Genomic DNA, 24,774 nt, shown 5'->3' on the forward strand with positions numbered 1-24,774 from the left:
ACTCATGTTTTAAACACTTTCCTATAGGAATGATGGGACGTGCGGTCCCAACATCCTCCTTAGCAGAAAAGGGCATTCCACTAAGTTGCTAGAGCTGCTTCAACTACCAAGTCTTCTTTCTCCTGCCTCGGGTAAATTGAGACAGCAGCTAAAAGGGGAAGACAATGGGCCCCTGCTTTTAGCTCGATATGAACAAGTCCCTGCTTGACTCATGCTTCCTCTCAAGTAATTGAACAGGCAAAGTTGCCTTTGTGAGCTTTTCTTTTCAGTTACTTGCCACATCTTGAATGGGCAGTCCCAGCATCTGTTGGGTTAGAGGCCACTGCCAAACAAGCATTTGGGGTAAAAGTTCCTAAGCTTTCGAATCAGCTTCCTATCACAGTGTGACAGATCTGGGAACCTAACCCTTTTCAACAAGTAATTAAATCTTATTTAAATATTATTAAATCATATTAATTTTACTGTGCCCTGCTTTGGGAAATGATATGAATGAAAAATGGGTTAAAAATGAAGAAATAAAAGTGGTGTCACTGCAACGAGGAGGAGGAAGAGGAGGAAGCAAAACAATTAATAAAAGCAGGAGAGGGAAATAATGTTTATGACAGGTAACAGGTAAATCTGCAAATGATTGCCTGAATATCCCCCCTCCAGATAATGAAAAACTAACAACTTTTCTGGTTATGTCCTTATTTGAATGCACCATTAATAATAATTATTATTTGAAAGTCTGACCAATGAGAAAGTCCCTGCAGAACCTGAGCATGAAACTAGCAGCCAGTTTCCTAAGAAATACAGGATTTCAATACGTCATGGGGCATATCTTCTACAAATGAATCGAGAGAAATATACTAGACGTTATTCAGGCTCATACTTATATTTAAAGTTAGCACAACATGAGGGGATTTTAAAATTGGAAACTCGGCATAGGTCACTCTAAAAAAGGAGGTCATGGACTCTATTAAAGACTCACTTTGCAACTCTTGGATTTGCACTAGAAAAAATGTAATTACAGATCATATATACAATTGGAACCTACAAAAAACATTGCAGTGTGTAGTTCTCCTGTTCAGTATTCCATTCAGGTGATGCACCCATGCCCATCGCCATAATACTCCATTTGATTCCCTCTCTTATCTGGTTCTTCCCCACGAAACAAATAGTCTGCATTCCATGGCCACTTCACAGCCCTTTCCTACAGCTTTCTTGTACTTTGGTGAACCCTAGGACTCACAGCTGAGCCTTCAGGTAGCATGCATTTGTTTAAATCAGTTTTTAAAGCTGTACTTCTATATTGCTGTAACCCACCCTTGGACTCTCCGGTGAAGGGCAGGTAAAAGACCTAGTAAGAATAATTTCTACTAACTAGGTCCCTGTGGCTGCTGGGATGAGGGTGGGGAGGCAGAACACTGAGATCGGGAGAAAGGAATGCTGACCCAGTTGCTCAAGAACATAACAGACCAGAAGGTGAACGTTTGCCCTCAAATTTTAATATAACACGTAGGAAAGCATGCTGTCTAGCAGTGCCTTGTGTTTATATTTTAGCATGGGCTTCTGGTCATGAAATGACACCCTCAGCCTACCTCTAGAGTGCACACATTTTTGATGGGTGGATAAGGAGATAGATCAGAAAACACCCTGCTTCTTTTTATGCTCTGCTGTGCTAAGAGAGAGCAGGCCTCTCTCTGTGCATTGCACAACTATACAACAAGATGTGCCTTGTTCCTCGCTACTGGGCAGCCTTCCCTGCTGGAATAAAATACTTCTGTCAATTTCTGCCTGTGGTGGGGGGGGGGCTGCCCAGCCCTAAAGATAACACACATTTCCAGGGGAAGTGATACGACACCCACCCCCACCCCACCCCCACTTTGTTGGCGGGAAAACCCACAGTCTGGTTCTACCACCCTTCAGCTCTCAGATCCCAGACTAAACTAACCTGGAGGGTCATTCAAAGTTTACTTTCTCAGAGCTATAAGCAGGAGCTCCCAAATGCTTAAAGGGTCTTTACATCTTAAACAGCTGTGCCCCAAATAAGGGTGTCTCATCTTCTCAACTTCTGTTTGTGTTGGGGGGGGGGTGAAGGGTAGGGGGGGCGGAGAATGCCTCAAGCTCACCCTCTATGCCTCAGGAATGCACAGGACAGCAATCCTCTTAGTAGAGCTGATCTAGAGAGCCACACACCCAATGTGATGATGCTGAGAAACCAAGATTTCAATCCCTCCCCCGCTTCCTAGCGTATAGGATTACAAATATCCATTTGCTTCAAGGGAGGTCTCATTTAAGAACCTCACCGTTCCATTGAATATAATGGCCTCCTTAGTTCAGAATGAAATTGCATTACACAGGGAACACTGTTTTGTAGTGTCTGCTATTGTTGCAATGTTGATCTAGCAACTGCTGTTAAAAATAAGGCAAAAACACTGAATTCAGTTACTGAACAATTCATTAGCTTATCTTTACTTGTACTGTATTTTCTTTAAGGTTACTGGCATTTATGAGGAACTCTGCACCTAAATTATTATAGTGCTTGCATGACACTTCTTGTAAGCTGCAGCCTCTCTTCTTTAAAATGCCAGGAGTTAACTGGATATTTCAAATGCCTTCACTTCCTACCTGGTCAAGTTTTCATAAGCCTGAAATTTTCTCTGGGACTCACATCTGAGGGAACCAAGAAGCTCGTATTCACAAAGAGCTAAACTTTCTCAGAAACCAGTGAGTGTGTGTCTGAAAGAGCAAGGAACCCACAATCAATACTGATGCTAAGCAATCCTTGGATTAGGTACTAGGTTGCCTCTCTCTTTCAGACAATTACCTGTGGCTCCCAGTTTCATTCATTCATTCATTTCATGCTTATTCTGCCCATCTATCCAAATTTGCCAAGTTTATATAGACAATAAGATACAATGCACAATTGTTAAACCCCTTAAACATAAACAACAAAACGAGGCAAAGCAGAAAATCCAACAAACAAACAATACCAGCATTAAACAGCAATGGAGAGTATGGTGCAAAAAGTGAAGAACCTAATGGGTTCTAATTAAATAAATAATTCTCCCCTGCCCCCTCCCCAATATGCACATGTACAGAGCTACAATCTACCTTCTATAAAGTGGGACCAGATATCTGTGCAGTGGTTTCCTCACCACCCCCTTGGCATATGTGGATGTTAAAGAGAAGGAGCTACTAATTCTCAGGTGTCCTGAACCCAAAAGGATTTAGTATAATTGAAAATATAATGAGCAGGGCTGTGGTGTCCTGTATGTTTCTGTGTGCTCCCCTGTTGCACAGAATCTAGACCACAGCACATACCATAATCTGGCACTTCGCATGAGCCCCCTCCCACAAGCAAAGATAGATGGTGGTGTTGCTGCATCAACACCATTTGCAAGGCAAATGAAGCAAGCCCCGCCTATCCACCCCAACAGCGGCCACACCCACACACCCAAACAATTCATTGTGCCCCCATCAGATCAAATTTCCCTTTCATCATTGCCTTCAACTTCCCCATCTTTCTGAAAACATTATAGTTTTTGCCTCCACCCTTGCAAGCAAAATAAATAATCTCCTCTGTTAAAGGACCATCAGATGAGAGTCAGCTATACATGCCATGAACTGGAATGATTTATGTAACTCAAAAAGAACGGGCTTTTCTTAGGGTTTGGAGAAGTATATGCTCAAAAATGAAGACAGGAGTGCCTGGCGTGCTCTGGTCCATGGGGTCACGAAGAGTCGGACACGACTGAACGACTAAACAACAACAACAATGCTAAAAAATGATGTTGCTTTACATCTGCATTCCCTTGCATCTTCTAGCAAGAAATTCTTATTCAAGTGCACATGGTGGTGATGTTTATACATCACATTTCTGGATAATGTTTAATGCCCTGAGAGTTACTGGGGCAACAATTACTATGTGAGTAGGTGTGTTATGTAGAATAGGAACAAGAGAGGCTCTCAAAATCCCAGTGGAATTGCCTGCAACAAGTTTTTATGTGCCCCCTAGACAATGCTACCATTCAGTGGATTTGTAACTGGCTGACTGACCGAACCCAAAGGGTGCTCATCAATGGCTCCTCCTCATCCTGGAGAGTAGTGACTAGTGGGGTGCCACAGGGTTCTGTCTTGGGCCCAGTCTTATTCAACATCTTTAGCAATGACTTGGATGATGGGCTTGAGGGCATCCTGAGCAAGTTTGCAGACGACACCAAATTGGGAGGGGAGGACAGGATCGCACTTCAAAATGACCTTAACAGATTAGACAACTGGGCCAAAGCAAACAAGATGAATTTTAACAAGGATAAATGTAAAGTACTACACTTGGGCAAAAAAAAATGAAAGGCACAAATACAGGATGGGAGACACCTGGCTTGAGAGCAGTACATGTGAAAAGGATCTAGGAGTCTTGGTAGACCACAAACTTGACATGAGTCAACAGTGTGATGCAGCAGCTTAAAAAGCCAATGCAATTCTGGGCTGCATCAATAGGAGTATAGCATCTAGATCAAGGGAAGTAATAGTACCACTGTATTCTGCTCTGGTCAGACCTCATCTGGAGTACTGTGTCCAGTTCTGGGCACCACAGTTCAAGAAGGATACTGACAAGCTGGAACGTGTCCAGAAGAGGGCAACCAAAATGGTCAAAGGCCTGGAAACGATGCTTTATGAGGAACGGCTTAGGGAGCTGGGTATGTTTAGCCTGGAGAAGAGAAGGTTAAGGGGTGATATGATAGCCATGTTCAAATATATAAAAGGATGCCATATAGAGGAGGGAGAAAGATTGTTTTCTGCTGCTCCAGAGAAGCGGACACGGAGCAATGGATTCAAACTACAAGAAAGAAGATTCCACCTAAACATTAGGAAGAACTTCCTGACAGTAAGAGCTGTTCGGCAGTGGAATTTGCTACCAAGGAGTGTGGTGGAGTCTCCTTCTTTGGAGGTCTTTAAGCAGAGGCTTGACAGGCATATGTCAGGAATGCTTTGCTGGTGTTTCCTGCTTGGCAGGGGGTTAGACTGGATGGCCCTTGTGGTCTCCTCCAACTCTATGATTCTATGATTTTGTACATGCCTACAGTTGCTCTCTTCCTTTCTTAGTGTTGCATCTCCTTCAGGGCTGGCTCATATAAAGTCCTTTTAATCACATTACCTTGCGAATCCCATGAAGAATGTCCTTAAAAGTAGGGTAATTGTCCTTTGATCAACTTTCACTCAAGCATTGGATCCCACTTCACCCAGTTCCTACCCACAAAGGACCATGGCCTGGCAATGAAGAGGAAACTTGTGCATGGTGATTCTGCCCTTCACTCCCCTCAATTTTGCTGCCTCCACCCAATTTTTTTTTTAAGTGAAAGAGACACACTTGGAATTAGAGTGGTTGTGACATTTAGGTGGCAGGCCATTGTGTGAGACCCTGAAAGTTTAAAAAACAAGTGCCATAGAACTCTGAGGGCTTAAAGCAACCCCCTTTGTGGAGCAAAGGTCTGAGTTTTGATTCGGGACAATGGTGTTTCTCAAATTTCTTCCAAAAACCTGCACCCCATCTGTGATTTGAATGCAATCGCTTTTCTCTCACCCTGCAATTCATTTGGCAAAGACGAAGCAGATGCAAGAGACGGGGGCTGAATTTTAATGATTGGGTTTTACCTGAAACAAAACAAAACAAGTAAAAACAAAACAAAACAAAAAAAGAACCCAGCGGATCCTTTTAAGAAACAAAACAAAACACATGTTTGAAGTTAGCAAGAAGGGTAGGGATAATATAAAATATCATTTAAAAGGGCTCCGATCATTAGACTCCAAGAAGAGCTCTGCTAATGAGCCTCTCACAAATGAGGGAAGTGCTGCTTTCCCTCCGTTTTCTGCTTGGCTTGCCACAAAATTGCCTACCTGGGGCGAGGAGGTTGGGTTATTACACAGTATGAACTCACATGATAAGATGGAGGTCAGCCGCATTTGGATTTCCCTGTGATGTCAGCACACTAGTATCACAGGATGTTTCAGATCTCTGCCATTAAATAGATATATCTAATATACATATGTATTATGTATATATGTTCATTAAAGGTGATCTTCCTGTCCTGGGCCTGACCACTGACACTACATTGTAGCCCAATTTTGAGATATCTGATCATATGGCAACACTGTCTGATTATGTAAAGAGGCATATTGTGGATTTTAGGGTTGTTGCTGTTGTCATGAGGCAGGCACCCAGTGTCTAAGTGAGTCAGATGATACCAGCTCTCTCAGTCTAGTATTTTATTTTATGGGTGGAGAGGGCAGGATTCAGACTATGTGAACTAATAATAGAAGTACTCGTGAGTATATACAAAATCTACACACACACAGTGTAACATGCCTCTACTTAGAATGAAGGAATTCCAGGTGGGTTTTCGTACCCTAGCCTCTTCTTCTAAGAACCTCCTTTGTCTAATAGCAGAGTGGTTTGGGGAATTGACTTATCATTGCAGTGCAAGTTCAGTGAGCAAATGCCTAGGGGTTTTTCAACCAATGAATTCAAAAGTGGACGGTACAATACAGACACCTGAGAGTTATATAAGGGATTGAGAATGTTGCACTGTCATTTTGATGGTGCATCCACCCACAGAACAATAGTTTCCTGTTCTAATTTCTCCTCGTCTTACACAGGATACAGCTGTAAAGGCCCAAAATTAATCAGGAATATGGAACTGCTTCAGTACCAATAGAACAAAAAAAAATTAAGAATTCTACTCAGACAGCATATACATAATATGTGTTATCTGGATATGTCGTATAATAGATGCATAAAACCATTAATATGAAACTCCTCATTGTGTGTGTGTTTGAATTAAAATAAATTCATGTTGCTTTGCTTTCGTTTGCTTTCAGGAAATATGGACTCACGTGGACTTGCTGTCGCAACATGTGAAGAGATGGCAGGCCGTGTTTAAGTTGTTCCTTAAACAGCTGAAGTAACTGACAAAGTGAGTGTATCTGAAGAAGTGTGCATGCACACGAAAGCTCATACCTATGACAAACTTAGTTAGTCTCTAAGGTGCTACTGGAAGAATTTTTTTTACTTTGTTTTGACAAAGTGATATTAGAGAATGTGCATTCAACTGAAAAGTTTCAAACACAGCTTGGTCATTATCCGTTGTTTCCTGCTGGAGACCATGCATAGTTACAGGACAGCGAGGAAAATACCCTATTTCGAACTCCCTTTCCTTCACATTTCCTACGCCTTTGCGTGGAATGTGCAAGAATGCCAGTGTTTAGGCACATTTCCCCTCTAGCTGGCATAGACAAAGATCTAAAAGGCTGCTTCCTCATACTGAGTAGGATATTAGTCCACCTCGCCCTTAAGGGTTAATAACTCTGCCAGTGGAAGTGTCCTTCCTTGCCCAGCTACCTGAAACCCTTTAGCCATAGATGCTTGGGAAACCAGGTCCTTCTGCTACACAAACCATAATCTCTCTACTTTCTTCCTCCCTGAATGCCACACGTTATCTCCTTGCCCAGATGCCTTATTTTTCGCACTTGTTTACTCTACAGTGTGGAAAGAAGCTCCCTTGCTGCATGTTACGCCGACAACCGTTTCAGACCGAAGAGTCGGCATGATGGGCCCTTGGTCTGACCCAGGAAAGTTGTCCTTAATGCTGCCTCTTAGGCTGCTTTGGATGCATCTGAGGCCTTTGCGGAGTAAAAAGAAGGAGGAGGGGGCGGGGGGCGGGAGAACCAAGGGCACTAAAGCCCACAGCCAATTCCCAGCCTTTGCTGTAATACTTTGTACCCAAACTGTTGCTTCTGTTCCACCTTCAAGTGTGGATAGCTTTGTAGTTCTCCCAAACACACACACTTGATTGTGTTCTCACAGAGCTCTCTCTCCCCTCCCCTCCTCCCCACTCCGCCCTATTCACATCACCTCAAAGTGCATTTAAGCATCAATAAGGTGCGAAGGGAAAATTGTCTGTCACTTTAATCCAGGCCCAAGGGGCTGGGAAATAAAAAGGGAGAGAAAGGGAACGGTTCTTTAAGAGCCTAAAAATCCATACAATAGCTGTGGGAATGCTGGTCAGGCCCTTTCCTAGCCCCTGCCTCCCTGGTGATCCCTCAATTAGCACGCAGGGCCTTATTCTATAGGAGCACTTGTCTTTAAAGGTGAGCCTGTTTGTTTAAAGGGGCTCTTTTAATATTTACCAAGTTGGCCTCCAGGGAAAGCCAATGGAGCTTGGAGACTGCAATGCCTGGAGAAGAATTTGGGGGAGCACTGTGCAAAGGGCCCTGCAAACTGCACCGTGGCAGGTGGGACTTTTGTCATGGTGGCAAGTCAGAGGCAGAGAAAAGCCTGGAACTTTCTGAGTCTAAGAAAAAATGGCTGGTTTTAAAAGACACCAGATAAAACTATGTCTGGGTGCAATCCAGCCCAACGCAAATCAATGGGCGTTTCATCACAAACACACCTATTGTATTTTAGTCTGGTTTGGCACTGTTGGTGAAGAACTTGTGTTCTGGTGCAGCAGAGAGAGGAGGCAAGCTGATTAATTGCTGTAGCTAATCAATTAATTTGTTCACTGCGTATTAATCAGATTGTAACCAGAGGTCCTCTGTGAATGGCTGTGTTAAGCACTGATAGTACTGTCGGATGCAATCTGTGTGCATCTCTTGATGATCTTCTATGTGATAAATGGGTTGCTATTTAATACTACCAGCACCACTAATAATAATAAAGTTGGTATAATTCTAAAGACATAATACCATTTTGCTGGTATTAAAATACCACGATGTTTATTTGCAATTATCCAAAGAGGTAAAGCAACTAAAATTCAATCACTTGACAAACTTTTTTTAAAAAAGCAAGAAAAACTAAATGTTAAAACAATTAATATATTAATAACACACCCAGGTGAATTGTGCCCTTACCTCAAACACTCCAGTGCTTGAGAGCCAGTCTCTGTTGCCTGCAGGAAGTGTGTAGAACTGGGAAAGATTGTCTCCAAATTTTCTGCTATGAGTTTATGGAATGAGGAAGGGCTTGCAGCTGGAGGGATATACGGAAGTGCTTCTATTTAAAGGAGCACTTGCTGAGGGACTAATGAGTGATCAAGTTTAGCATATAGGAAAAAGAAGGTGGAGTTGGTGGAAACAGGAGACAGTGGCTGAAGAAATAAACAGGCATTCAGATGGGGAAGAAAATGTACAGGGGATCCTGGGGAGGGTGCTGGCGTCACTATGGGTCAGGAAAGTAGCAAATACAGTAAATAAATAAATGGGTGGTGGAGAGACGGAGCCTTACCCTGCCTCTTTCCCCCACTCTCTCCCTTTTTCCTCTTTCCTCTCCTTTTAGGAGGCGGGTGCAATAGGAGGGAGCCTCTCCCCGCTAGGCTCTCCATAACCCTTTATTCTGTTCTGAGTGAATCCAAGGCTTTTTGAGGGGTGGGTGGGGTCAGGATTCACCCCTGGCGCCGGGCAACGCGCCCCTCTTGGCCTGGGGGCAGCCGGGCCGGAGTCAGGCCCGGGCCGCCCGGCACAGGCCGGGTCCTTAGGCGTGAAACTGGAGACGCCGCTTGGCGCTCGCATGGCGAGGCCAGGAAGCGGCGCCGGAGGACGGGGCGAGGGGCGCTGCCAGCTCAGGCTGCAAGAAGGGCACGGCCGAGGGCGGGGTCCCCCGGCGAGAAGGGAGGGGTAGCGAGAAGGAGAGGTGCCCCCGCCGGCCTCTCCGCCGTGGCTGGAGAGCCGAGGAAGGGGGCGCTTCGCGGAGGAGCCGCTGGGTTCTCCGGTGCTTGCTGCGGGGAAGATTTGCGCGCGGCAAGCGGGAGAACCCCCTCTGCTGAAAATGGTTCCTTAGTCACTTTTAATTAGCCCCCTCGATTTAATTAGCGAAGTTGAAACATGCAATTAAAATTAGCTCAGTTTAGCAGGTCTTCAAGGGAAGGCCGAGGGAGGGAGGGAAGCTAGGCCGGGGAGAAGGGAGCGCCGCGGGGGACGGGCGGGAAGGTGGGGCCGAGGAGGAGCGGACGGAAGGCAGGCAGGCGCGGAGGTGCTCCACTGGAGCCTGCCAGAGGGGGCGCAAAGCGGAGAGGACCATTGGCACCTCTCCCTTCAAGGCTTTCTGCCTCCTTTGGGAGCAGCGCAGAAATGAAAGGTCAGCCTGATTGGCTGTTTCTGGTGACATTTCTTGGACTCGCGCCGAAAGTTCAAGGGAGGCATCAAACTGTTCCCGACCATAGGCTTGTTAGTTGCGCCTGGAGGGAAGAGCGCTTGTCTCATTGGCCCCAATGGAAGCCCAAGGCCCACTGGAGTGGAGGCGCCGTAGAGCGATGGGCGCCCCGGGCCCGCGCGCTCTCTGCCCAGGCCAGCCGAACTTCTAGCTTCAAGTGAGCGGAAATCAACCGGGCACGGAAGGGGGCATTTCTGCTGCCACGTTCTGGGAGAACCATCTCCTCTCTTTCCCCATCTCTTTCTATAGATTGGCAAATGGAGGTAACCGGGTGTGAAGTTATTATGGTCTAACATTTCCATTATCCCCAGAAATGGGTCCACGTCACATTGGCCCGAGCCCCGTTGAAGTGTTGTTGCCAACAGAGCAATATTTGTCAGATTTTAGTTTTTAAATATAGGAAGGACTAAGTCAAACGTGAAATTGATGATCATGTAACGACCACAAAAAAGCATTCCATCACTAAAACTGGCCGCCTTACCAGTGAACTGAAAGATAGACAAGCTAACGCCGATCTTAAAAACAATTAGTGGGATGGCAGAAGATTGGGAAATTACAGGCCTGCCAGTGTAAACATCTGTTCTTCGAGAAATGGTGCGAACCATAATTCAAGATACAAGAATAAGCCTTGTGGAGGAAGAATTAGCAAGGCTTCTGCAAAACAATTATTTGTGTGTGCCAACAAACGTGAGTGGGAAGTAATCTGATAGAAATTGTGAATTTAGGCATGCAGAGAGAGGAAAAACTTTGCGTGCAGTGTTAGCCATACTTGGAGTAGACTCGTTGAATTAAGGGAGTTGCAGATGATCATTTAGGTTTTTCAGTCTCCGGGTACTGCCGAGTAAATTTAGCAGCATGGGATAATAAGCTTGGTCATCTCACGGATTAGTCTCGGTTAAAGAACAGGAAGCGGAGGACTGGAATTAATGGACCGTTTGCACATTGAAGAGATGCGAACATTAGGATCTCTCAGGGATCTGTACTAGAATCGGTGCTATTTTTATCGTGTACTAAAGGATCTGAAGTCAACAACGAGTAATCAGATTATTGAGGATCCCGAAAGCGCCGGCTTTTGATTTCTAAACAATCGTTAGAAACTGGACAAATGAACAGTAAAAATCGCAAATGATATTTGCCACTAAATGTCAAGAGATGCACACTGGGGCAAAACCCAAAACTTCAAATATGACATCATATGATGACATCGGAACTGATAGTCACTTTCCAGGAAAAAAATACATTGGAGCTGTGGTGCACTGCTCAGTGAAAATGTTAACTGAGCATGCAATGGAGATAGGGAAAATATAAAATCCATCTCGAAAATGGATTGAAAATAAAGCCACCAGTCTTATATAAGACTCTTACACAAAAATCATGGACCAGGTATTTGATTTATTTCGTGCAATTATTAAAAAAAACACATCCCAATTTATCGAGGTGTAAGAAAACGTTATCTACAAGGAAAGCGTTTGCCTTTTTTTTTTAAAGAGAGTGCTAAGTGGGCGCATGGCAGAGGTTGATAAAATCATGAATGGTTTTGAAAAAAGTAAGGGATAATTTTCCCTTCCTCTCTAAGAATGCTAGAACTCGGGGTCAACCAAAGACATGATTGTTTGACGATAGATCAAGACAACGCTTCTTCACACCACACATAATTAGCTGGCGGAATTCGCTGCCACAGGATGTGGCCACAACCTCCGGCTTAGAAGGCGATTAGGCAAAGTCCTGGAGGCCTGCCAGAACAGTTAAACCCAGTTCAAAGGCAATGTAGCTCGGAATAATGGTTGCAGGGTGGGGTGGGCCAGCTTGTGAACTTCCTTGATGCGCTGTGTTGGACCAGTATGGTTGTTTGCTGTGCTGGGTTCCAGATTAAGTGAAAGACTAGGCTCTTTGACTGAAGGGCTGAACCACGAGGCTATCTGCAACAACCCCATAGACTATATTTTACGCAGAGCTTCCACTATTCCGGGTACAGCCAGCCAGTGGATCTGCTTGGGCAAAGGTTTCTCAGGGCTGTGCGGGAGAAGCGGATGGCTATGGGCATGGCGTAGTTAGTATTTATGTTGGGGGGCGGCAGGTTTCATGTTGGAGGGGGGCAGGCTTCATGTTAGGGGTGGAAGAACCTCAGTTAAGTATTTTTATTGATTTCCTTGATTTGCTACGACCATGGCTCTGGAGCAATCATCCTAACTTGAGTTCCCGATCTAAGTGCTCTCCGTGGGCATCCCAAAACCGATGGGGTCAGCAAACACATCTCACCTATAGGGCTTCACCCCCGCCCCAGACATATAGGGAAATGACCTGAGAGGGAGATTTCGAGCTGTGTTTGAGGGGAGGGCTTGTTACTCCTAAAGGCCAAGGAACCCCCTTTAAAACAGAGGGTTGGCAACCATAAACCATGTCTAACTCAAGTCAAAGGCGACTGGCTATCCCCGTGCGAAGCAACATTTGTCCGGAAGTCTGGATGGATGAAGAGTTGGAGGGTTCATTCAGAACCAAGCCACTCAGGATGCTAAGGTTTCAGCGATCCTACGAATCCCAGTGGAAACGTTTCCAGTCCTCATTGAGATCAGATGGTGTCTGTGGTATTTTGCCAAAATCAAGTCCAAGTTAAAGTCCGATTGCCTTGCCTATTAGGCTAAATAGCACCATTATCTTAATGCCCTTGTGGTCGGAGCTTCTAGAGAAGAAGAGGAACGTCTGGCACTCAGAAAGGTAATATAATCATAGAATTGTAGAGTTGGAAGGGACCACGAGGGTCATCTAGTCCAATCCCTTGCAATGCAGAATTCTTTTGCCCAGCGTCGTCAGCCGGAATGCAGTGGGGGGCACTGGCTCCGCTTTCCACGCAGGTCCCCTCCCCACGTGCATACGCCGATGCCTTCCGAGGTCACCCCCATCTTGCAGTTACCCACCCATTTAGGGAGGAGTAGGTAATGCTTCAGAAACTTGAAAAGGGGCTTTTTAAAATTAATTAATTAATTAATCCATTTATTTTGCCATATATAGAAATCTAACATTAAACCAAAAATGTTTCCAATCTCATGTCTGTGTTAGATTAACTGAACTTGCAGATTGGAAGAAGCGTCGATGGGAAGGGATATTTATTTATTTATTTAGAAAGACGCGAGGGAAAGGAGGGGGGCGGGTAGGGTAATTTTCATTCTTGTAATATTGGTTTGGGGATAATTACTTTTAATGTCAAAAAGATTTAGTTTAATATCATCTCTATTAGGCTGCTGGGCGGATAATTAAAAGTGAAGCGGATAGCAGGAGGGAAAACAGATGGGATTTGCTTACTTTGATTCAGTAGGTAAATAATGAAAAAGTCAGTGGCAAAAACCCCTCGAACAATTGAAACCTTAAAGATCACTAACATTATTGGAAGCACTTGCAAAGTGCCTCCTTGAAGAGTAGCCGGATAAATATATACCAAACGAGAACTATATTTCTGTATAAAGCTCTTGTTTCTGCTCCCCGCCTCCTATGGAAGAGATGCCCTCCTCCCCGCCCCCACGATTAGACAGCAGAAATAATATTTTAATTACGATTTTGTTCTTGTAAATAGGAGTTTGGTTCCATGATCGGAAACTCGTTCCAAAATGCTAACTGGCACTTTTAAAAATAAGTATTGTAATAAATCGTAATTTCAGCTTTCTAGGCGCTGTATAATGGAAAGTTAAAAAAAAGCACCAAAAAGAAAAAAAGAAAAGAAAAAGCGGGACGGCGGAGGATATTTTCATCTGTAAGTCCTGGCGAGAAATAATTGGAATGATGACGGCGGCGGCAAAAATCACCACAATAATCATAATCGAAAAAGAACTTGGGGACGGCAGTATTTTAGCTCGGCCCTAGGCAAGGCAACCGGCTTGGGAGTCAGCAATGAACAGGACTTTCCTAGAAGAAAATATGTATACTAAGCGGACGTTCGTACCCCAGAGAGGGGAAGAAACGGGATAATGGAGAAGCATATACATCTACTTAACGCGATTTATAAAAACATCAGAAACGCACGAGTCTCCCAAGTGCTTTATAAGCGTGATAATGCTTTGCACATCAGCTTAGAGGTCTTTGGACCGTGGATAAAAACAAAACAAACCCTAATAATAATGCAGATGTCATTCATGAGTGTGCTTCAAAAACAACAACAATATGACAAATATAATATTGCATAACACCCCATTTTTATTGTTGACGAATGCGCTTGTACGTTAATGTGAAAAGCGAAAAGCGTTTATTTGTTTAAAATGAAATCCAACTTAGTAGCCTGTCTTTTCCAGTTGGCACCCGTCCACTCCAATACCAACGCAATAATTATATATTTCGCTTCCCGGCTGGACTTTTCTCCCAGCCCTTTCCGATCCAGTCCACCTGATACTATTTTTTTAATTGCCTGAATTCGGCCCAACTCGCAGGGGCTCCAGAGGATCTGGAGAGACGCGGAGGCTTGGTTGGGTTTTGTTCTCCCCGAGACCAACCCACCCCCGTCCGCCCCCGGGGACTTCCCCTCCCTCTTTCACCCGAGGAAGCAGAGAGCCGGGCTGTCTGTCTGTCTTTCTGTTTGTTGCCGCCCTGCGAAAGCTCCTGCCTGGATCCGCCAGGGTGCTTTCCGCACCTTCTTGTCAAGTTCAATTAGCTCCCGATCTTTTCAGCTAAAAGGACCAGCTCTGCTGCCCTGCAGGGATTCGGGCGCTGATTCATCCCGAGAGCGAGCGGACCCTAGCCCAGCCCAGCCCCTGATCCTTTTGCTCCAGGTCCTCATCGCAGGCATGACCAAGAAGTAGCAGATGAGCGGGCAAAGGATGCTCTAAGGAAATAAGGAGGGTTGAAGGGAGGAAAAACTCACCCACACAGCCACACATCCAGAAGCCACTGATTTTATGCCTCCCCCCCCCCGGAAGCTCCTAATGAATGAGAGCTCCATTTTGTTATTTGGGTAGTGGTGTGTGGAGTGGCTGAAGGAGGGTTGCTTTCAGGCTGAGGGGCAAGATCTGGTGTGGGGCAAAGTCCTCTACGCCTCCTGTGGCTTCTCTGGAGACAAGAGATGGTTAGAGAGCCAACGTTATTCCTGCTCAGAGCAAACCCGTTGAAATCAATGGGCATGACTGAATGAGGTCCGTCGATTCAAGAGGTTCTGCTCTGAGTTGGATGTAACTCATTAGCTGGAAGGAAGGGGAAGGGGAAACAGCAGGGAGAGCAAGGAACCACAGCGCCAAACCAGCGCCCGGAGAGAAAGGTCAATTTCCTGCGATCCAAAGCGATGCCGCCGCCGCCTCCCTGCCTGTAATACTAACAGATCTCAAACTTTGTGCGCCTGTTCTCAGCTCTGCCACGCGGATTTTTAAGGAACTCGAGCCGCCGAGCGATGTCACAGGAGGAGCGTGGCCTGAATTCGACGGCGCTTTGGGAAATGACACGGGTTAGTAAGACGTTCAGGGTGGTGAAAACAAGCGCGCGAGAGAAAGTAAAGCCAGCCTTTGTGTAAGAAGACCCAGAAGCGATCCAAACCGGAGTCCCTCTGGTTTAAGCTCGCTGAGGACTTGGCATGCAGTGGTTTGTGGATCGCACCCTAAAGGGGACACATTTCCTTCGAAGCAGCTACGTTTGTTGGGATATTGAACGATTCGCTGCGTCGCAAAGTGTGCTAAGGTTCCGGGTATTAACGCTCAAGTCAAGCGCTTGAAAACTCTCCTTGCTTGAGTAACTGCAACTAACGACAAGTTTGCATAAGATGGGAAGGACCAATAATGCGTTAAGTTCCTTTTGTTGGGAAGGGGTGGGGGCATGTGCGTGGAGCAGAGGGAAGGGGCGGGAATCGCTGGTTTGTGCGAAAACCTTAGAAGGGTCTCCACGAGCCTGACACCTCGGAGACAAGGAAGGGGGAGATCAGGGCTCTTTCCACTTCAAGGCGCACGAAGACTGCACCCAAGGACCAAAGAGACTCCTCGGACTGCTTTTAAGTTTCCTTTAAAAACAACACACACACACACACACACACACACACACACACACACACAGAGAGAGAGAGAGAGAGAGAGAGAGAGAGAGAGAGAGAGAGAGAGAGAGAGAGAGAAGTTAGCTGTCACATAAACAGTAGTTGTGTCAGAGATGGAAACACCCCAGTCCAAGGAAACTGCACACAAGCGAATAACGTAACAAAAAGCAGCAGGAATCTGTTATTTCTTTATTGTTTGCTTGGCGTTTATTACAAATTATTTATTGGTGATCACCATTTCTTCGCTTCCTGAGAGGGAAAAGTTAAAATGCGGGTCCAAGAGACGCGGGATGCACACCTCAGTTAGGTCACTTGTTTCCCCACGTAGAGCCCACGCCAGCCAATCCCTTGCAATGCAGAGCCCAAGGGACACGCGTATTGTGGGGCCACAAAATGGGAGAAAGAACTGAGGGTACCTTGAGAAACAATCAAATCCCTCTGAGCGGTTCTTTCTGGGTATTCCTGAGGATTTCATGGCAAAGTCCCGGTGGTAGAATATTGTGTCAACTCCACGACCCAACCCCGCACCCCTAAAAGCGAGTCTGATTTCATATATTTGCATTAAAATCAATGAGGCTGACTGCTTTCGTCTAAAATCTTCAAAGATTTTATATTGTTTGTGCCTCGGGGCAGGGATCTCTTTTTTCTTTTTCGTTTGTTTGTTGTAAAGTCGTAGCAGCGATAACAAAATGAGACGAAATGAAAAACAGAAAACTGCACTTAGACAACACTGTGTCGTCTGGTAACGGTAAAAAGACGGATAAATATATCACACACAGCCCAGTTTTGTACCAGTATCAGTAGTAAGGTGTGCGCGTGCGTGTGTGTAGAAAAGCTAATTAAAGTCTTAACGTCTATATGAGCACATAAGAGTGATGGTAAGTATATCAGTGTACATATATGAAAAAGAAAAACATACACATGCCCGGCGCGCGCGATCGGTAAACTAGTTAAGCCGTGGTGCTTTAGCTTAAAAAGTGCCTTAAATCCAAGGCCCTTCCGCCTTTTTGTTTTGGTGGTGGATCGCGTGACAGATCGTTCAGCTTGACATCTAAAACACTTATTTGGAAACAATTTCAATGTCAATCAGCGTGACTTGTTCCAACCTGACATGTTTAACACCGGTATGCCATAAAAGTATTTCCCTCCATTATTCTTTCTCGTTAGCATATTGATTTAGTGAAGACATGCATATTTTTTTCCTTTTAATATACCTCATTTCTTTTATAAAATTATATTTCACTACATATAATGCCATGAGCTTTTCATTTCTCACAGTCAACACATCTATATATCTCTGTCTTAATAAAGTTAGCTTTTATATTACATGTATTTTGGGCGCGCGATACGTATGGTTTAGCCTAGCTATAATTTTTAAAAGCCATGTACACAACTTCTCAAAATAATAATAATATCAAAGTTAGATCCTGACTCCTCTTTTAAACACAATATAATGAGAAAGTGTATGAAGTCGCCGAACAATGGAAACTCTCCTCGCCCTGTGACTGAACCAACCTAGAGGCGCATTGCACATATTTCAGACGTTGCTTACAAGCCTTAATTAGGACATTCTTCCCGGAAAGGAAACCATCCCAAGTTTGTACTAGACATCTCTGGACGGGAAAACTAGGGGAGCACGCCGTGCATATGAGAGACTGGCTGGCAGGTCCAGCTCAGCAGCTCCCCAGATCTGATCCATTTAACTGATCCACGAAGCTCGTCGCTTTCCAAAAAGCGCCGCGCCTTGATGGAGCAGTTAACTCACTCAGGCCCTTGAAATGACAAGTAAGGAGATCAGCAAGAAAGCGCAGCCCCAACTTTGCTTCCCCCACCTTCCAACATACACACTTCGGAGGTGCGGGCAAGCAGGGCACTGAGAACTTCCAGGAAAAATTTAAACAATAAATAAATGGAGAAATGACGGGACGGGGCGTCAAAAAGACCGCTTCCTCCTGCTGGAGAGGAAACACAATGGGAACTGCCCGTCCTTGCCTGGCAAGCGAATTATTGCACCGTTCCCCGAAGCCAAGACGTCTCCCTCGGCGGAAACGAAAGAGGAGCTCTGGCTTGAGCAAAAGGATCCTGAGCAGAGGGAGGCCTGAAATCGAGACGGAAGGAAGGTGCTCTCAGCAATACATCTCCCTCCGCTCGTGCAACGGGTTGGGGTATTGGTTCCCTAAAACCGGGGGTTGCTTTTCCCCCAAACGGGATTTCAGGAGGAGAGTTTTGCCTTCATCTGAAATTTAGATTATTCTAAAACTTCTTGAATGAAGGCAGCAGACGAGCGGGTTCAGCATTACAAATGAAAGAGAAGCGCCTGAACTTCATTTTGCCAGGACAGATAGAACCATTGCCTGGAACAAACATGTGCGGGAAACCGCGTTTTTCGTTACCCTGGAAAAGCGGGTGGGGAAAAAGTTACATGCAAAGCAGTCGGCTTTCCCCCCTTTCTCTTGGTAACTGAACAGGGCTTTAAAAGATACTTCCCAAAGCACGCGAAATGCAGGTTCCCACCAGCCCCACCTTGCAAATATTTCAAAAATATTCAGTTATATCCCGGCGGGATTTTTAAAGTGCGTTGCTCCCAGGCCCACTCTAATGTCTCAAACGGTTTTTGCGGATGCCTGATTTATTGGAGTAGAGCGTAAAGCAGCAAATGACATAAGGAGTTGGTTCAAGGGACTGGGGTTAATGCTGTGAACGATTCCAAACCCTTCTTCCCCTTGGGATGCCGAGGACCGCTGCCTGGCCCAGCGGAGCCTCGACAGAGATCCAGGTGGGAGCGAGTTGCATGGCTTTCACGCAACTTCCTTCCAGGAACCTCTCTTCAAACCAAGCAGGTCCCAAGGAGTGTGACGTCAGCCATCGTCGCTGAAGTCGACGATATTCGGAAACAAAACAATATTATAAATGCGAACGACTCCGGTGATAGCGGCCTTAATTGCTCACGGATCGATTCCCCGTTTTAATTGTCCCAATGGAATGTCAGAAAGATTCCTGATTGAATTTTTAATTAAACAAACAACCAATAATTGAATCTGAGGAAAGAAAAAAAAGAGACCTTCCAGAAATATAAAGTTGCTAGTGCCGCCGGCTCGTCTCCCCCACCCTCATTTTTTGTTTCCCAAGTAATAAAACATAAAAATCGTACCTCTCATATACCTCCTTGCGCTGCGGTCGCCTGGATAAGGAAAGGCACCTGCGAAAGTAGAATGCGCAAGAGAAAACAAAAGTTAGTCTGTGATCAGATAAAATCACCAGCAGGACCATCAATTGAACTGTCAAATTTCCACAAGCGACTTCCTCCCTCCTCCCCACCTTTGACAAGTGACACGGTGCACCCCTAGAAAACCTGAAGCGCAGAGCGCACGATCGTTTGGCCCAGCCAACTACTGCTTTTAAGTGGATTTTAACAAAGTACCAGGCAACGAGGTATCGGGAAAATTTTACACACAGACACAGCACGCGAGAGAGAGAAGGGGGGGGGAAGAGAGAAATGGAAACTATTTGTCGGTGTTTCCCCCCCAATGCTACTCCCCACCCCCACTTTTGGACCCTTCTAGCCCTCCCCCCTCCTTCTTTAAAACAGTTTATTTGAAAGAAGCTTCGGGTGGACACTGTAGACATCCGGCCGGCCAATCAGAGAGGCGCTTTCTTCCCCTGGCCAATAGCGGGCGTCACATTGTTGTCAAATGTTGTCTAATGGAAACGTAAGGAGCAACAATAGAGCGAGCGCTCGCGGGCGGTTCGGCGAAGATTTCTATCTCTTGGCAACTCTCGCCCTCTTTAGTGTCACACATGCAAAGTTGCGGCTAAGGAAGGGGGGGACCGCGCTGGGCTCTGCTGTCTGCAGAAGGGAGCTCTGGCGGACGGACTGGCGGGGTTTTTCTTCTAGAGGGAGGGAGAGGCAGAGAGAGGTGACGCGGGGAGGCTGAGAGGCGCTGGTGGGCGCGGGTCAGGAAGTTGGAAGTTGCTGCGCTCGGGAGCGCGAAGGCGGCGGGGATCCCCGGGCGGTGTGTCTTCCTGGCGCTGCCGGTTGGGGCTGCGGGGCTGCTGCTGTGGCGAGGGAGCCGCCGAGCTCTCCTTGGACAGGGCGCTGGTTTTGTTATGTCTCCAGGGGCTTGTGTACGCTTCAGCCGGGACCGTGTTTTGTAACATTGGCAAGCGATTGGGCGCAGCTGTCTCCTTTCGCACCAAGTCGCCGCCGCCGCTTGTTAGAAGGGGCGCTTGCTGTTGCCATTGTCCTGGCGGAGTCTCAATCGCAACTTTCTGCTGGAGAAGAAACCCGCAAGAACTAGGGGAACAGGGTCCGGCTGCGCTTTGCAGAGGCCGAGGAGAGATGGATTGGTTGTCATTTCGGTGGCTCAGGTACTTTAGGGCTTTATCGGAAGCCACTGTTTCTTCCGCCCGGGGATTTTAATTTGTTCTGTGGGGATTACGACAGAAAAGGAAGGAAGGGCCGCGACCACTTTGTGTTGACGCGTTCGAAAAGTAAACTAGATTTACTTTCGCCTAGAGTTAGTTAAGCGGATCATTTACTGGGGGAAGGAAAGGCTGAAAAGTTTCAGGTATTTTAGTTAGGAAACCTGCCTAGCCAGTACAAATTGCCCAGTACTGCATGACAGTTGCTGTCGGAGGGTTTCGTGTCAGGCTATCTGTGGGAGTTATTGAAGGTTATCTGGAGGTTTATAGAATACCCAGCTTTATTTTGTTGGAGGGGGGCAGTGGCGGCGAGAGGGGCGTAATTCTGGAAAGGACCCGGGTGTTGACAGAGCAGCTAGTCCAAGGGGCGTTCCGTAGAGTGTAAACGACCGCGTAACTCCGAGAGAGCCTTTGGGAAGCTGTTGCACTTTTGTGGGGCAAAGGCCCAGCGCGCCTCGGGCTTCCCCGGGAGCCCGTCTCTGAGCGTTTCGGTTCTGCTTCCCCGTCAGGATGGAGCTGAGGTCTGAGATGCCCAGCGTGCCCTCGGCGCCCGCTTCGGTGCCGCCCAGCTCGGTGGCGGCGGCCGCGGCCGCAGCAGCGGCCAGCCTGCCGGTGAGCGTGGCCGGGAGCCTCCTGCGGGCGCCGCCGCTGCTCCTGCGCGCTGCCGAGAAGTACCCTCGCACGCCCAAGTGCGCCCGCTGCCGCAACCACGGCGTGGTGTCGGCGCTCAAGGGCCACAAGCGCTACTGCCGCTGGAAGGACTGCCTGTGCGCCAAGTGCACGCTCATCGCCGAGCGCCAGCGCGTCATGGCCGCCCAGGTGGCGCTGCGCCGGCAGCAGGCGCAGGAGGAGAACGAGGCCCGCGAGCTGCAGCTGCTCTATGGCACCGCAGAGGGGCTGGCCCTGGCCGCCGCCAACGGCATCATCCCACCGCGGCCCGCCTACGAGGTCTTCGGCTCGGTGTGCAGCGCAGACGGAGGCACGGGGGGTTCAGGTGAGGAGGACCGAGCGAGCGCACCCCGATCCCACCATGAGCGCCCGTCCCCTGTGGGACACTAAAGGAACTGGCCAGGGGCCAGGTCTCGCTGACCTCACGGCCGGGGGACTTACTTCCCAATAAACACCCTCGGAATCTCACTGGTTTAAGCGGGGCGGAAAAGGGGCGTCCGCTGAACCTCAATATAAAGTCCAGAAGAGAGCTGACTGACTTCCGCCGAGCGCGCACCCACTTTAATCTGTCCAGCTACTCAACCACTATTTCTCAAATCCTTCCATTTTTTGCCGTTCCTTCGCTTTTTCTACCATTGCCTCTACACTTCTTCAAGTCACTCCTGTACATACACGAACAACAGTTCTGAATCTCCCTCCTCCCCTCCCCATTTCCACCACTTAGCACCCTTTGCTTTCATTTCTCCATCCATTCTCACTCCATTTCGCTCTCCACACATCGCACTTATCTGTCCCATGCACCCACGAACAACGCATATTTCAATACTACTTGTTGGAATTAAGTCCCAGTGATTTCAGTGGGAGACAATTTTACCCAAGCTGTTTATGATAGATAGGATGTTACCAGGTTGATTATAAATATGGTCCATTGGAAACAACGGGTCTTATTTCCAAGCCAAAACTGAGGCTTTTATATACTCTGTCAAGCTCAGAAACTCTAAACTTTCCTTCTCCATACTTATTCCCTGTCTGCCCATCTGTACATGTATTTACACCCCATCCACAATTCCTTCCTTCCAGACCCATCTATGACCAGGGGTTACGGTCTCTATTGTGGACCCATTTTATGGGTTGAAGCCTCTGTTTATGCAGAAGCAAACAGGGGTCAGTTGGACTTATTTCCAGGTAAGTAGGTTTAGGATTGCCACATTGTAAGCGATCGCTCTGGGACAGGGAGCTCCGACAGCAACGCGCATCAGCCTCGCACTACTAGTTCTTTCTTCGACTTCTAGGGGAAGGCTCTTTTGCCGCCCCAGCCAAAGGAGATTACGAGAGAGTGGCGCCCTCTACCGACCCCCAGCGATTCGACCCTGCTAAAGAGGTGCCAAGTGGCCTGGTTTGCTAAACTGGCTCGGCAAAGGGGGCCAAGGAAGGTGCTTTGGCTAGTCGTCACCAAGCTGCATCTGGCAAATTGCGGGGTGGGGATAAGGAATAATGGCTGCAAGATAGGCAGCAATTTATGCACCCACTTTCCCGGGGTGTGTGTTGTGTGAGCCCCACATAACTCAGTGGGGCTTATTTCTGTGTTGACATGTATAGGGTTGGTAGGGCAAGTGCTGAAGTGGTTTAATCCCATTGCGGTGGGTGTATAGTGAGTCCAGTTTGGGCAGGCTGCATATTTCTCCGAATGGAGCTCCCCGGCTTCTGCCAACCAGGAGGAGCGGCTGAAAAGTTCTCGACCTGACCCCCAAACCCAGCTCCACCCCGTCGAGGCTGAGAACTTTTCAGGCGCCCTTGGAAGGGCGATGGTCGGCGGTGGGGCTCACGCATCTCTTTCCCTCTTTTTCTGTCTCCCCTCCGCAGAAGTCAAGCTGCAGAAGTTCGACCTGTTCCCCAAGACGCTGCTGACCACCCGGGCCGCCACCCCGCAGCAGGCCAAGCCCTTGTCTCCGGACGGCACGGACGGCGCACCGGGCACCTCGTCCCCGGAGGCGGCCCGCCACGGTTGCGGCTCGGGCTCGGAGAACGGCGACGGCGAGTCTTCGCTCAGCTCGCCCGTCTCGAAGGGCGCCAAGGACGGCTGCGCAGCCGAGGAGGAGAGCCCCGGCTCCATTAGCCCGCTGGGCTCCGACTCGGGCTGCTCTGAGGCGGAGCGCGAAGAAGCAGGTGCCCCTTCGCCCGGGCTGGCGGCGGCGGTAGCGGCGGCCGGAGGCAGCCGGCAGCAGCGGACGCCCTTGGACATCCTGACGCGCGTCTTTCCCGCCCACAAGCGCAGCGTGCTGGAGCTGGTCTTGGCCGGCTGCGGCGGGGACGTGGTGCAGGCCATCGAGCAGATCCTCAACAACCACCACCATCACCACCGCGGGGCGGGCAGCCCCGGCCAAGGCCTTGCCGTCGCGGCGGCCGCCGCCTCAGGACTGAGCTCGGCGGGGCCCGAAAAAGCGAGCGACGAGAGCTGGGCTCGGGCTGCCGGGGACACGACGACAGGGCCTCTGGGCGGCCTGCAGCCTTCGCCCGCCGGCGCCGCCGCTCACCACCGCCCCCTGCTGGCCGGCGCCATGACGCCCGCCATCGGCGCGCTGGGCAGCCGCTCGGCCTTCTCGCCCCTGCAGCCCAACGCCACCCATTTCGGCGCGGCGGCGGCGGCCGAGGCCAGCGCGTACCCTCTGGGCACGCACCTGGGGCTGAGCCCGCTGCGCTTGGCCTACTCGGCTGCCGCGGCGCACAGCCGGGGCCTGGCCTTCATGACTCCTTACTCCACAGCCGGGCTCATGCCCACGCTGGGCTTCCGGCCGCCCATGGAGTACGCCTTCAGCGACCTCATGAGGGACAGATCGGCCGCCGCCGCCGCTGCAGCCGCTGCTGCTGCCGCCGCCGCCAATGCGCACAAGGAGCAGGCCTACCCCAACGGGCTCTACGGGCCCTTAGTCAACAGCGCCCCAGAGAAGCAGTAGGCCAGGCCCAGGACAGGGCCGCGCATCCCACACGAACCCCGGGCCTGCTTATTATACTGTACACGTGTATATATATATATATGCATCGAAGAAAGATAGACTTGTACATGTGCCGAGAGTATGCGAGAGCGAGACACCAACGGAAGGGAGGAGGAGATCCATGCCTTCAGCCTACGGGCTGAGTGACATAGGCCTGACCAAGAGTTTTATATCCCGCAGGGATCGCAGCAGTTCTTAAAATATAATTTACACTCGGATGTTAAACGCATTGCTCAGAAAGTAGTTCTCTGGGAAGTAAATCAGCGGAGTTGCTTACAGGTTTAAGCTTGGAGGCGAGGCTGCCATAGGAATCCTGGCGTGTCCCGTTCCGTCTGCGTAGAAGCCAGAATAAAGAAGGCAGTTTGGGGGGGGGGAGATTTAGGAAGCGATTTAGAGCAGGTGGGGCTGTTTTCAAAAGATTGGCGACTGCAAACGCCAGTAAAATGCATACGGACACCAGTTGCTCGGAATTATTTCCATTGCCGCCTTCCCCAAGCCCTGAGTTC

General features: G+C 48.2%; 1 protein-coding gene across 1 annotated transcript in view; it reads left to right on the forward strand.

The window, feature by feature from the left end:
- Positions 1–21,116: 21,116 nt before the first annotated feature.
- Positions 21,117–24,774, forward strand: part of DMRTA2 (DMRT like family A2) — a 151,973-nt gene continuing 148,315 nt past the window's right edge. Inside the window, exons 1-2 of the mRNA XM_060277472.1 lie at positions 21,117–21,600; positions 23,064–24,130. Of these exons, the coding sequence (XP_060133455.1) occupies positions 21,117–21,600; positions 23,064–24,130 (1,551 nt within the window). The remainder of the gene's footprint in view (positions 21,601–23,063; positions 24,131–24,774) is intronic.

This window comes from Zootoca vivipara, chromosome 7, assembly GCF_963506605.1.
Source record: "Zootoca vivipara chromosome 7, rZooViv1.1, whole genome shotgun sequence".
Lineage (NCBI taxonomy): Eukaryota > Metazoa > Chordata > Lepidosauria > Squamata > Lacertidae > Zootoca > Zootoca vivipara.